At 45.6% G+C, this 14,459-nt stretch overlaps 2 protein-coding genes across 4 annotated transcripts in view; one reads left to right on the top strand and one right to left on the bottom strand.

Annotated features, from left to right (window-relative positions):
• Ccdc38 (coiled-coil domain containing 38) overlaps positions 1-10,620 on the bottom strand; it is a 43,739-nt gene extending 33,119 nt beyond the window's left edge. The window contains exons 1-4 of one of the 2 annotated variants that reach the window (XM_006513628.4): positions 10,400-10,620; positions 5,704-5,754; positions 2,200-2,300; positions 882-1,047 (exon numbers count right to left, since the gene is read on the bottom strand). In XM_006513628.4, the coding sequence (XP_006513691.1) occupies positions 882-1,047; positions 2,200-2,300; positions 5,704-5,740 (304 nt within the window). In that variant the 5' untranslated portion in view covers positions 5,741-5,754; positions 10,400-10,620. The remainder of the gene's footprint in view (positions 1-881; positions 1,048-2,199; positions 2,301-5,703; positions 5,755-10,399) is intronic. The other variant, NM_175488.6, reaches the window with a different exon arrangement.
• Positions 10,621-11,097: 477 nt separating this feature from the next.
• Amdhd1 (amidohydrolase domain containing 1) overlaps positions 11,098-14,459 on the top strand; it is a 16,774-nt gene continuing 13,412 nt past the window's right edge. Inside the window, exons 1-2 of one of the 2 annotated variants that reach the window (XM_006514167.4) lie at positions 11,098-11,375; positions 13,844-13,950. In XM_006514167.4, coding sequence (XP_006514230.1) covers positions 11,239-11,375; positions 13,844-13,950 — 244 coding nt within the window. In that variant the 5' untranslated portion in view covers positions 11,098-11,238. The remainder of the gene's footprint in view (positions 11,376-13,843; positions 13,951-14,459) is intronic. The other variant, NM_027908.1, reaches the window with a different exon arrangement.

The following is a 14,459-nucleotide window of genomic DNA, read 5'->3' as shown; positions in this document are numbered from 1 at the left end:
CAGGCTAACCTGATCTGTAGCGATTGTAACCAGGGCTACACAGATAAAACAAACAAATAAACAAGTAGTTCACGTTGTGTTCTCCGGTAGCTTATCTCACAACAGTAGAGCAGCTCTGATTCCATCTTTCTCAGCACCAGAAAATCTCCCAAACGTACAATGAATAGCATATATCCAGAGCCACACCTTAAGACCAAGAATAGGGACTGGAGAGATGGCTCAGTGGTTAAGAGCACTGGCTGCTCTTCCAGAGGACCCAGGTTCAATTCCAGCAACCACATGGCAGCTCTTAGCTGCCTATAACTCCAGTTCTAGGTTATCTGAATGTGCATAAAATTAAAAAAAATAAGTTATATATACATATATGTGTATATATACACATATATACATATGTATATATTATACGAAATACCAATGTACATAAAATAAATTATATATGTGTATATATATGTATATATATATATATATATATATATATGAATAACTAAGAGTAATGTTGACTTACTGTCTTAGGATTTCAATTGCTGTGAGGAGACACTATGACCACAACAACTCTTACAGAGGCTAATATTGAATTAGGCCCAGCTTACAGTTTCAGAGGTTTCGTCCACCGTCATCATGGCAGGAAGCATGGCAGCCTGTAGCAGACATGACACTGGAGGAGCAGAGAGTTCTCCACCTTGATTAGCAGGAAGCCAGGACGAGGCTGGATTTGTTTCACACTGGGCATAGTTTAAACGTTTAAGATGACAAAGCTCGCCCCACAGTGACAAATGTCCTCTATAAAGGCCACACCTCCTAATAGTAACACTACCTACCTCTGAGCCATTCGAACACAGGAGTCTGTAGAGGGTAAAACCTCTTCGAACCCTCACACTTACCTTCTGTCAGCCTGAGAATAAGAGTGGGATCTAGCCCCAGACGTTCATAGGAGGAGCTGCCTGCGTCAGCGAAAAAAGCTAGCTGGCCAAGGTGTGAGCGACTCTTCATTCGGGACGAAAATGTTGTCTTCTGGTAGATTTTCATGCTGTGGTTTTTCATTCTCTCCTGCCCAAGATGCGAAAAGCATGAAAGGAATTTTAATGCACCAAAGTATTATACTGTTATAACGGTGCTCAGATGTAAACAGCAAAGACCTTCGGCCTTAGGCAGTTCCGGAGCTCGCCCGGGAAGAAATGTACCCAGCATCCTTTGCTTTCTTACACAGAGACAAGGATAACCTTGCAAAGGCGGGCCTTATACAAACTATCTCAGAAACGGAGACAGGAAAATGCCTCTCTAGATTAAATCAGGGAAAATATGGAAATTTCAAAGATTGTTAGCTCACTGGAGCTGAAAACTTAATGGAAGGCAGACTTCCATAGAGAGTAGTGAAAACCCACCCTTTGGATAGCTTTCAACGTCTCAGTTTAATCTCGTGTGAAGCTTGAGGAGGCTCTCAAGGCCCAGAGAAAAGCCACCCCTGGGTGAATACACTTCATGTTTCTGGCTATTTTATTCATCCTACCAAGAGCCAGGAGAGTCCTTTAACCCATTCATTACCTTTGGGAAGAAAATCAGGCCCAGTGCTGATTTTTTTTTTAATTTTAAATTACTCTAAAAAGCATTCCCTTGCCTCTCCACGTCACCACCCCCGTTCTTTCGTCTCCTCTATCCTCAAAGCACGTGTAAACTTGTTTATCCGTAACAGCTTTGACACACTTTGGCTTATTCTTAAAGACTCCGCTCCTGCCACCACAGTGAATGCTTTGGGTCTTCTTCCTACTCTTTCTTCTCTGTCCACAGAGCAGACCTCTGCTGTCTCCTTCACACAGCTCTGGCTGTAGGATCTGCCGGTCCCAAGGTGCTATCCATGGTAAGACATACTTTTATTTTGTGCTTGGCCAGTGAGGTACAACATGCCACCTGTGCAAGCTAGACCTGAAATGTAGCAATATGAAAAACCCTAGGGGGTCGGACACAAGATGGAGAGTGAGCTGTGGAGCTAGTTGGTGATGACATGGTGTAGCGGCCTTCTCCCACTAGGTGGCGATCTCTGAAGGTCCCTGTGTACTGTCTTCCCAGAATGGCGCCAAACATAGGACAAGGCATCACCGTGTCTTAACTAGTTTAGACTTAACACGTAAAACTAGTGAGATCTATGGCTGAAAGCACTTGGCTCTAACCTCTTTGGGGATGCTGATCATAAGAAAACCTTACCTTTTTCCTGGCAGCAATTTCATTTTCTTTGAAAACGAAGAGATCTTTGAAAAAAATCTTGTAGGGTCTTTCCTTTTTGAGTACAGCATCTTTTCCTTCATCTAAAAGAAAAGGAAGAAGGAAAGAGAGGGAGGGAGGGAGGGAGGGAGGGAGGGAGGGAGGGAGAGAGGGAGAGAGGGAGAGAGGGAGAGAGAGAGAAGAGAGGGAAGGAAAGGAAGGAGGGTGTAGTTAGTTCCTTTATTGGCCAGAATTATAAAGCCCCCACCAGCTGGAGTAGAGAAATGGGATGCAGGGGTCTCTGAGAAGGTGGGTTTCAGATGGATCTTGCCCTCCAGTTGAACCTGGCAGTACAGCTCCTGGGTCTCCCCGGTAAGAGCCACATCTTCTCTGCCCACTCTCTCAGGGCCCAGCATCTCAGGGGACATGAACCAGAGATGAGGAGTCTGCGTTATTACAAGCTCACACTTGGAGATGTAGAGATGTGAAGAGGACCCTGGCCCCACCAATCAGTAGCAGAGGAGTGAGATGCTGGGGCCACTTTGGAACACGCCTGCCAGCTCCTTAGAGAGTTAAGCATAGAGTACCACACACAGTAGGTAACTGGATGCATTGAAGGCTGAGTATAATGGGCCCCTTCTAGGAAAGGGGGTGTCAGCCATGGAGGGCCATGTCTGGCCACAGGGAGGAGACTGTGGGTGATTCTTGGCCGGCCTTGTGGGTTGTAAAGATGTCAAGAAGGCAGATGATATTGTAGGCCTCATGATACAGGGAGGAGAGACAGTTAGGTGGCAGAGGCTGGGCCCTGGGCAGTGCAAGGGTGTGGGAGAAGCATGGCCAACAGGCTAGGGCTCAGCAGAGAGAGTATCAGTGGTGATTAATTTCATGTCTTAACTTGACTGGGGCTAGGGTTTGCCCAAATTAGATGTTATTTTGGGTATGTCCGTGAGGGGTTTTCCAGGCGACTTTAGCATTCAAATTGGTAGAGTTGGTAAAGAAGACCGCCCATCCCAACATGTGTGGGCATCAGCCAATCCACGGAGGGCCTGAGTAGGACAATAGGCTGGGGGAGGGGGGGGACATATGCTCCCCACTGACTCTCTCTCACATGGGTGCCTTGCTGTTTGAGCTGGGTCATTTCCTCTCAGATTGCCACCCATGCTCAACTGACTGGGGCTGATCCTGTCAGCTCCCCTGGGCTCAGGCCTTTGCACTGGGCTGGACTCTAGCACCAGCTTTTCTGAGTCTCCAGCTTGATGGTTGTCTCTGTAATCCCGTGAGTCCTTTTCTCAACAGTGCATAGCCTCTCCACTGGTTCTGTTTCCTGGATCTAAGATCACGACTTGGCCTGAAATCATCCTGTGCCCCTTACCATTGAACAACAATGGATTCCAGATAGGGACATATTCCCATCTGCCCTCTCTTCACCCCTAGCCTTCTAAAGCTAACTGCATTTAATGCATTTAAGCACCAGTTACATTTAATGGGGTGTTGTTTTGATTTGGGGGACAGAGTTTTACTATGTAACCCTTGGATGTCCTGGAATTCACCATGTAGACCAACCTGGCCTTGAACTCAGAGATTTGCCTGCCTCTGCAGGGATCAAAGGAGCACACCCCCACACATGGCCGCTAGTTGTATTCAAGATAGACCATAAACCCATGATCCTTTAATTAGCTCTGTAAAGACCCCTTTTGAAAATATGTTCTTATTTTCAGGTTCTGGGTAGACTGATCTTTGGGGGCAGTATTGATATTGTATCCCCTGAATAGCACCTTATACCCAACAATGAATATGGGAATCTACCCTTTAGCCTCCTGCCTGATCCTTCTGCAGGTCTAGGGCAAGGCAACCCTTGGGCCTACAATCTACAGCTTGCCAGTTTGACAAGAGTCATTGGCTGAATCCAGGTTGCTCCAGGCTCATATGTATCTCCCTCTAGGGTGTGGAGAGTCACATCATGGCTGATAAGCAACCTTTTCAGTGCATCCCCATTAGTGTCCCATGGAAGCTGGGAATAGCGCCACAAACCCCCTGGCTTGAAGTTCTAGGGGTCAGGAGCCTGAAAATGAGTCTTCTGACAATGACCCCCCCCCCAAAATGGGGGGGTGTTTCTCTGGAGGCTCTAGGGAGAAACTGCTTACGTCTTCTGCTGTTAGAGCACGCCTACGTGCCCTGACTTGCAGCCTCTTCGTTGATATACAGAATAAATCTGTCCTCTGTCTCCGTGGTCACACTGGCTTCCCTGTCTAAGACACACCTGCTTCCACCTTGTTCAGACTTTTAGGTGATCCCAGGCCCGTCAGATAATACAGAATATTCTTTCCATATCAGGCTCCTTAACTTAATCACACTTTAAAAGGTCTATTTTGTGTAACATATTCACAGGCTCCAAGGAATACAATGTATGTATATTGTACTATTACTATTACTATGTACTAATAGGGGACTATTACTCAACCTGTGACACATAGACTCCTTTCTTAGCTTTCTTAGCTTTGCCCCTTTCTGTTTTCCTGGTTCTAATTTATTCATTCCATAAACATGCAGGAAGGGCCTTGGCTATACATTGGGGAATGCGCATTAGTAAACAAAACAGGGACTCTGCCCTTACATTGTGCTCAAGTGACAGAGGTGGGGGGGGGTGTCAAATAATAAACACAACAAATGAACATTTTTATCCTTCAAGTGACAAGGCCTGGGGTGAGCAAACTTGAGTGGAGGGACAGAGCCATTGATGAAGTGACAGATCTGTGGAAAAGCAGTTCTGACTTCCTAACAGAAAATGCAAAGGCCCTGCGGCAGGAAAGAGAGAGGCAGCCATGGGGTCTGGGGTCAGCTAGTGTCCTGCATGCCTTGACTCTCAGTAAGATGGATTGTTAGTGGGCTTCTTTGCAGGTGAATGAGAAGCAAGTAGGACCCGGAGAGCTAGGGTTGAAACCAAAGTGGCCCAGACAATGGGGGCAGAGCTGGGGGAAGTGGGGGAAGCTCTGGCTGGGCTCTGCGGAATACTTTGAAGGGAAAGCCAATGGAATTTCAAAAGGGATTGCACCCACGCTCCTCCCCTCCTCCCCCCTCCCCCCTCCCCGCGCTCCCCTCCTTTCCTTCTCCCTCTTCTCTGTCTCATTCTCAGAGAACAGAACCTTTTATCACATTGAAGCTGATTGTTTTCAGCACCTTCCATATGCAGTCAAGCTTGCTAGTTCTAATCAATTCCAATGAAGAGCACACTGAGAGAGCCCCCATGACCCTGTCTTATCATAAAGCAGGAGGATGGCAGGAGGTGGAAGAGAAAAGCTAGCAGATTCCCACAGTGCTCAGCTCCTTCTGTCCTCCATCATGACAGTAGCTGGGTTAACTGTCTTAACCATGAGAAGCTGATGCAGTTCACTGAAGGTGACCCACTCTGACTTCATGCAGCTTTCTCCCTTACCCCTAAAGCCACCACGGTCCCCAATCACACCAGGCACATAGCAAGAATAAATACATTGACTGGTTGCTTTTTACCTCCAGAACTTATTGATGTGTGCATCTGGGATGCCATTTTGTCTCCTGGTCCTGTCCAGAGAAAAGGAAATACACCTTTCAATAGTCCTGTTTACACAGGGGAGTATGTGCAAAGCAAACTATATACTTAGAATAAACAGTAAAGAAACTGTATACAGGGGCTGGAGACATGGCTCATCTGCTGAGAGCTTGAACTTGCTCTTTCAGAGAGCCTGAGTTGGGGTCCCAGCATCTATGTTGGGCAGCTCACAGATGCCTGTAACTCCAGCTCTGGGGGCTCTAGCACCCTCTTCTGGCTTCTGTAGGCACCTTCACTCACAGCCACATACACATATACACACATATATACATACACACACATATACATACATATATGCACATACACAATACATACAAATACATTTCTACATATTCACACACAAGCACACATATATGTACATAACATACATACAGACAAACACATACATCTATGCATATTCATACACACACATATATACATACACACATGTATACACACATACATACAAATACATACATCTATACATATTCACACACATACAGACACAGACATACATACATATACACACACACAAATACACAGACACACACACAAGTACACAGACACACACACATACACATAATTAAAAACAAAAGAAATATTTTGACATTTTGGTTGTGAGCCTAGCCTTTAACGGTTGAATAATCTCTTCAGCCTGAAAAATAAGATAAATTCTTTTTAATTTTTTTTTAAATCAAACCTGTATATAGTGCACAAACGTGGCCAAATTCAGCAGTCAGTGACTTCCCGACAACAGTCTGGCTTTAAAAACCATGAGCACACAAACTTCTGTACCCAGCAATTTTTCTAATTCCAGAAACTTGCACTCCAGAAAATAATCAATCCTGAGAGCAAAAAATGTATGTGCAGTAGTGTGTTCATTCAGTGCTGTTTAATAACCTGGGAGCTGACTGTGAGCCGTAGCACACCATAATTGAAACTGCCAGTGTGCTCTTTAGTGCAATGCTGGGGTCACTCTATACCTGGTGTCCACTTACTGTAAGTTAAAAACAAAAAACACAAAACCAGAGCAGATGCGATGACTCGGAAGCCTCTGACCTCCACACATGTACACAGGCAAGATCAATCAACTACCAACCAACCGATCCAAAGTGTAGGGACAGTGTAGGGTAGAGAAAATTGCATGTGAAGCCTGGTTTCTAAGAGCTGGTGCTCAAGAAGGCTCCTGTAGCCATGCATTTACCACACTCTCTCTTTGACCAGGCTTGGGGTAAGGCGTGGAGGGTAGGGTGGGGAGGGTGGCATACTTACTTCAGCTGTAAAATTCAAAGAATGGCCAAAATAAATAAATAAAAGTATATAAATAAATAAAGTGAAAACAAGAAGTTTGAGAAAGCAACTCAGCTGCAAAGGTAAATAACAGGCTAGTGAAATCTTTAAAAATTCCACACTAGTACAGGAAAATTGATGACAAACTGATGCTTTGGGAGTCTGAGATGCCTGTCTTTCCTTTCGTATTTATCTCCTGACTAAGGAGGTCTGTGGAAGACAGAAGGGAGGTAGAAGAGAGTCCACTAGCTCCATCCAGAAGAAGGCAGTTGGGCAATGCCCTCTGTATAAGAAAACACCACCTTGGTGGTGGTGTATAATCAAAAGTTAGGTTTTCAGTTTGTAGCCAGTATCTAGTTGTAGATGTTCTCAACCTGTGGGTCTGGACCCCTTTGAGGGGACTGAATGACTTTCACAGGGGTTGCCTAAGACTGTTGGAAAACACAGATATTTACATTACAATTTATAATGGTAGCAACGTTGCAGTTAGGAAGCAGCAATAGAAATCACTTTATGTTTGGAGGTCACTGCAGCGTGCACGAGGAGCTACACTGAACAGTCTCAGCGTTGGGAAGGTTGAGACCCGCTGTTCTATGGACCAGTTCTCCCTGACTGCAATGCCCTCCCCATCTTTCTCCCCACCTCCACCCACCATGGACAAATACTAGGAGGAAAAGCTGTGAACTGTGGCCTTCAACGGTGTGGATCTATCTGAGCCAGCAGTTTGTTGTTTACCCACAAGCCAGGGACCCCTGGGTCCTTGGCCTGCTCTATGGCCCGCCTCTTTTATTAGGTCAAAAGCGGATCAGAAGGGTGAGCAAACACCTGCTTGCTTGACCTCATTTCACCCTGCTGGCGTCAGGCTTGCTGTTTTGTGTGGACTTTTCTGCTGACCTTTCTGATGGCCTGTTCAGTAAACCGAAGGGGGAAAAAAAGAAAAAAGAAAAACTTAACTGAGAATAAAGGGTCAAGAAGAAAAGGGAGGCCAGCGGGAGGGGGTCCTGATGTGAGTCTGGTGATGCAGGAGTGTAAAGGCTGTGCTAGGAGGATGCTGGAGAGTACCAAGAATTTTGGTGCTTTAAAATGGTGTGTGTGTGTGGGGGGGTGCTGGAGGGATGGCTCAGGGGTTAAGAGCACTGACTGCTCTTCTGAAGGTCCTGAGTTCAAATCCCAGCAACCACATGGTGGCTCACAACCATCCCTAATGAGATCTGACACCTTCTTCTTGTGTGTCTGAAGACAGTTACAGTGTACTTAAATATAATAATAAATAAATCTTTGGGCAGGAGTGAACAGGGGCCGGAGCAAGCAGAGGTCCTGAGTTCAATTCCCAGCAATCACATGATGACTCACAACCATCTGTACTGCTACAGTTTACTCATATAGACTAAATAAATAAATAAATCTTTTTTTTTAATGGGGTGTGTGTATGTGTACATATGAGTCAAGTGTCTGTAGAGGGTGTCTGATTCCTTGGAGTTAGGGTTACAGGCACTTGTGAGTGGCCTAATGTGGATTCTGGGATCTGACCTTGGCTCCTTGGAAGAACAATAAGGACTCTTTAACAGCTGAGCCTCACGCATGCACGATCAAGTCTTTGGTCCTAAAGCTTCCTGTGTCTATACTTCCTGTACCTTTTGTTTGCAAGCAGCTCTCAGGCAGCGCCTCCTTGGACAGTCAATCTGATGCGTTCAGGCCACCCACTGACATAACTACCCATGAAAAAGAAGGATAATTCCTTTTTAGGCTTCCTGGGAATATATAAACCATAAAAGCACAGTGTGTGGTACATTCTATGAAGCCAGGGGAGAAACTGGTACTTTAGCCAGTCAGATCCCTAAGCTAACTGTCAATCAAGGAAAATAGCATTAAAATAGCTATGTCCACTGTTCCTTTACATGCGAGTATTAGCCCGAGTGACCCACGTTTTATCTGAAGGTCAAACAAATCCACAAACTACAAGCAAGCGTGGCTATATAAGGCGAAGACAACCGTGCCTCGGGGAAATTTTCAATTGATTTCCTGAGAACAGGTCAGGGGAGAACTAACAGAAGTAGGCATTTGTTGAACCCCAGTGTGAACCCATCTTTTATCCCTGCAATTACCTTTGCCTGCCAAAAGTTAACAGGTTAGCTAAAATTTTAGAGTATAAAAATTCTCTAACCATAAGTGACTCTGTTTCTACCCTCTGCCATTTCTACACCCCACCCCCTTTCTTCTTTTAATTTTTTTCTTTGACAGTGAGTCACTGTGTAGACCAGGCTAGACTGAAACTCACATAGCTCTATTACCACCCCTGGTTAATCTCTCTCTCTCTCTCTCTCTCTCTCTCTCTCTCTCTCTCTCTTGGCAGTACACAGACATTTGTGGTTGTGTTTCTGCTTTGTGAGCAGCTGTTGAGGTTTTCACTCACATTATTTTATAACTTCCTTCTTTTGTTTTTGTTTTGTTTTTTTCTACCCCATCTCTATTTTCTTATAGAACATGGTGTGGACCTAAAGGACATTTGCTTCTAGTCTGTCGGAAGCTATTTTTACTGTCTGTTTTATTAATGGCTATAAGGTGACCCAAAATTATCTTTGTGATTTGCAGAGTAAGCCTGCTTTTATGGTATTGTTTTCAGTCCTTGACCCTGCCACCCCCATCTCTTGTAGTATTTGTTGGCCTGGGCAAGGGAAGAAAATCTCTTATCTTTTTAGGAAACATACCATAGAAACTAAATAACTTAAGGGTGATATAGTCTTTAGTCTCAGCACTGATGTGCAGTGTGTGTGTGTGTGTGTGTGTGTGTGTGTGTGAGTGGGGGTGGGGAACCAGGGAGAGAGAGAGAGAGAGAGAGAGAGAGAGAGAGAGAGAGAGAGAGATCTGAATTAAAAGGCTATCCTGATCTACATAAAGGGCTCCAGAACAGCCAGGGCTACACAGTGAGACTTATCTCAACAAGAGAAAAAAGACCAAGGGGGGGGGAAGCCCTAAAACCACATATGTACAAATAGCATTATACAGACCAAGTGGGCTGTATTTATGTATTTAGGGACACACACACACCATAGAAAAGGTCTTGAATTTGAAAGAGAACAAGGGTGGTTTAAGAGGAAATCAGGAAATGATGTCATTGTAATCTCAAAAAATTTATGTGTGTGTGTATATGTGTATGTGTGTGTGTGTGTGTGTGTGTGTGTGTGTGTGTGTGTGTGTGTATGTATTCTTTACAAATCCTGCCTGCCAGTTCTTTAAACAATCTGGATACTGTCTGTCTACAACCTTGAGTGCAGTGGTGTGTGTGAAAGCCACCACACTCGGGAGGAGGGGGGGAGTGTCAGACACCCGGGTCAAATCTGGTTTTACCTCAACAAGTCTGGATCACTGTTGAGACCTATCCTTCAAGAAGGCGGTCGGGACAAAGCAGACAGAGGCACCAAACTGATACTCTGTGTCTCAGCTTCATCCTTCCCTGCTCCAGGCTCCCTTCATCCTGGGAACCGCTTACTACCAGGCCCAAGCGCCGATCTGGCCAACCGAACACGCGTGGCACCCGCAGCCAGGCTAGGAGGGTCACGCGGACACCGTGAGCCTCTGCCCCGTGCCCCTGTCGCCTGTCAGCGCAAGTTTGCTAGGTTCAAGTTCCAGCTCCCAGGGCACAGTGTGTTTTTGTCTCTGTTTCTGTCACTGTGTCTAACACACACACATACATACATACACACACACACACACACCATGCACACTCACACCACACGCATACACACACCCCACTGTGTCTGCCTCTGTTTCTGTCACTGTAACACACACACACACACACACCACTGACGTCTCTGTGTGAGCCCTTCCCAACAACACTTCACTTGGCCACTGCACCGCATCTACCTCGCCCAACTTGATCACTTCCGGTGGTGGCTAAATTTCAGTTTTGTTTTGTTTTTAATCCAGAAGTTAGGGGTTGGGGAGGGGGTGATATAACCATCACCTCCTTTACTCCAAACCTGGAAAGGAGACCTGAAAAGACTGGCGTCCACAATAAAGTTTATTCCAACTTTATTCCAGGCGCTCTGGTTGGCACTGCTCCTGTCCCGGTCACTGGCTGCTGGCCAGCTCCCGCCCCACGCTGCCCAGCCCCGCCCCGCCCTGCCCGGGAGCCACAGCTCGCAGGCTCTCCTGTCCTCCGCAGCCCGCCAGCGGCTAGAGCGACAATGACGAGCAGCCACCGCCTCCTGCTGGAGAACGCACAGCAAGTGGTGCTGGTGTGTGCCCGCGGCGAGCGCTTCCTGACCGGGTCTGCGCTGCGCAGCCTGGCGGTGCTGGAGGGCGCCAGCGTGGTGGTGGGCACGTGAGTAGCCAGTAGCTGGGGACAGGCGAGATGGGGTTCCGGAGCGAAAGCTCTTTCTCCAACAAAACACCTTCAGGGCATCTTTCATTATGATCATTGATCATTGATCCCATTATAGCTTCTAAAGTACTGGCTGGTGGGTTTGCTTTGTTGTTTCCAGAAGAGTCTGTAGACTCTTTTTTGCTCTAAAATCCCGGATATTGATCCAGGTGTGCAGTCCCAGCACCCAAGAGGCAGAAGGTGAGGTCTGTAGTCTAAGGCCATCCTTGACTGTATGTAGAGTTTGCATGTGAGATCCTGTTTCAAAAAACAATCAAGAACTTAAAAAAAGAAAGAAAGAAAAGAAAGGAAAGAAGGAAGGAAGGAAGGAAGGAAGGAAGGAAGGAAGGAAGGAAGGAAAGGAAGGAAGGAAGGAAGGAAGGAAGGAAGGAAGAAAGAAAGAAAGAAAGAAAGAAAGAAAGAAAGAAAGAAAGAAAGAAAGAAAGAAAGAAAGAAAGAAAGAAAGAAAAGAAAAAGAAAAAAGGACAGGGTTTCTCTGTGTAGCCCTGGCTGTCCTGGACTCTTGTAGACCAGACTGGCCTCGAATTCACTCACAGAGTTCCACTCATCTCTGCTTCCCGAATGCTGGGATCAAAGACATGCCCCTCTTTAAAAAAATACTTTTAAATAAAACTAACATTACATCTTTTTTCCCCCCTCAAAAAGCACCTGTGGTGTGCATTATGTAGTCCAGCATAGTGGCCATGTCTTTAATACCAGCACTCTGGAGGCAGGGGTAGACTATTCAAAGTCAGCTTGCTCTACGTAATTCCAGGGCAGCCAAGTGAGACCATGTCGTAAAACAAACAAACCTACGGCTGACCCGCAAAATCACTCAAGCCCTGCATCAGGGAACTAAGGTTAACACACAGGCGCTTTGCTTTGGGGTTGTTTTCTAAAGTAAATAAAAATGTGTCAACACTCACACCTTTTAAAGAGAAGGAATGAATGTGTATTATTTTGTAGTTTATTCTTTTTCCCACTTAGTAGTAAACAGTAAAGCCTCACTATTCCATGTTAATAGTTTCTAAAGGGCCAAAACTCCTAACACCTTTGGAAGGTGGTTTCTAGCTTCCTTGAGTAATTATGTTACTGGATGTGCACTTTGTTCAAACATGACTCCAAAACCCACCACTGAATGACAGCCCACATTCTTAGAAGGTGGACAGCTGTGTGGTTAATGTGGTCCTGAAGAGAACCCCACACCCCCAGAGTCATCCCACACAGGCTGAGGCCATCAGAGATCTCCATCGTAGGCCTGAACTCATTTAAAGTCCAACAGCACACATGAAGTGGTGTGTGCTTCAACCTCCAGCTCTCCGCAGAGCCCTTTGCCCTGTGGCTCCTGGTTAAGTCAGCTCCATGTCAACCAGGACAAACCTCTGACAGAAGAGGAATTCCTAAGTAGGGAGTCCCAAGTGAGGGCTTTGTGTTTAACCTGCATTCATAGGTCAGCTTCCAACCTGTCTGGTCCTTTCCATCACTGGATTTACTGCAAAGTGGGCATTTTATAGAACTTGGCCAGATAAAACGCTATCCGGATTCAAAAATCAGAATACAATTTTTTTCAAAATTCAAATGTAGTTTCTTGTTCTCTTCCTGAATTTGCCCTCCTCTAAATGCACCCCTCCCCAGTTAGGTGAGCTTTCCATCACTGTGACAAAATGCCTGGGACAGGAACAAAGGAAAGATCTAGTGGGTTTCACTGTGCCCGGCTCCATCACTCTGAGGCCTTGTCACCACAGGGCCAAATGTCCTGGTGTCAGGGTGGGGCACAGGAGATGGAAGACACTTATCCCATGGTGACCAGGACGCAGAGACACAGAGAGAGAAAGGATCCAGGGAGAAGATATAGTTTTGAAAAGCATGCTCCCAAGAACTTCTCCCTTCAGTCACGTCCCATGTCCTAAATTCCAGCATCTCCCAAATACCCCAACAACTTAGGAAGTTATCAATGCACTGATTCCCTGATGAGACCAGAGCCTTCTGCTCTGTCTACTTTTCCAGAGCCTTACATCGGAGACCACAGTTTCAACACAGGAACCTCTGGAGGGCATTTCAGAGTCCCAACTGATGGGCAGCAGTGACTAATGGGGAGTCTGGGAAATGTAGTCTTTACTCTGGATGGTCCCGTGTTTCAGGCATAATCTAGGGGTCTAGGACTTTGGGAAAGTAGAACCCTGGTCTTAGAGAAAAAGTAGCAATCAGTCTCTTTGACACATGGTTTGACTTTTTGTGGCCACCATCTCTTTCCAGAGAGAGAGAGAGAGAGAGAGAGAGAGAGAGAGAGAGAGAGAGAGAGAGAGAGAGAGAGAGAGATGGCTAACACCAGGGCATCCAAACCATATTTAAATCATTTATCAGATTTTTCAGAAAAAAAAATTTCCTCAAAACTTAGGCACTCTTTTCTTGATTTTTATTCCCCTCAGTGACGGGCTTATAAAAGCTGTTGGCCCTGCTGCTGTTATCCAAAAACAGTTTTCCGGAGAAACTTTTGAAGAAAGAATTGATTGCTCTGGGAAATGCGTCTTGCCAGGTACTGATTTTTTTTTTCTCTCATAAAACTCAGAAAACAGTTTTAACAGCGGCTCGGGGACAGGAAAGAGGAAGATGATCGGTTTGTTTTCAAAAGAATCTTAACCACGGTGTTCAAAAATATCTATGTCTCCATCCACTGAAGTTCTACTTTGCCAATGTGATTTTATGTTGAGTCCTGGTAAAGCAATTCCAGATTCTCCTTGGTTATCTTTCCTGAAGATATGCACCATCTTTATGATTCTTTCTCAAAGTAGCAGAGTGTGTTTCCTAGTCCTTGGTGATACTGTTCCAGTTTTGTTCAGTTAGTAGTTTAGCCACTTCAAGGTTTCTTTGGGTGAGCATAGTTACTGAACATGAGAGCTGGCTATCTCTAAGGGATGTTTGTCTTGTGTTGAGTTATTCTCCTCTATTAGAACGTTCTAGATCAGCCAAATAGAGGGAACTTCACAAAGTCTTGCCCTCTTGCCCTCCTCCAAGCTGGGTAACTACCACCATGCTTCCAGAGCT

The sequence above is a fragment of the Mus musculus genome, chromosome 10, assembly GCF_000001635.26.
Source record: "Mus musculus strain C57BL/6J chromosome 10, GRCm38.p6 C57BL/6J".
Taxonomy (NCBI): Eukaryota; Metazoa; Chordata; class Mammalia; order Rodentia; family Muridae; genus Mus; species Mus musculus.
The sequence above is the reverse complement of the archived record's forward strand: the minus strand, read 5'-3'. Positions and strand labels throughout refer to the sequence as shown.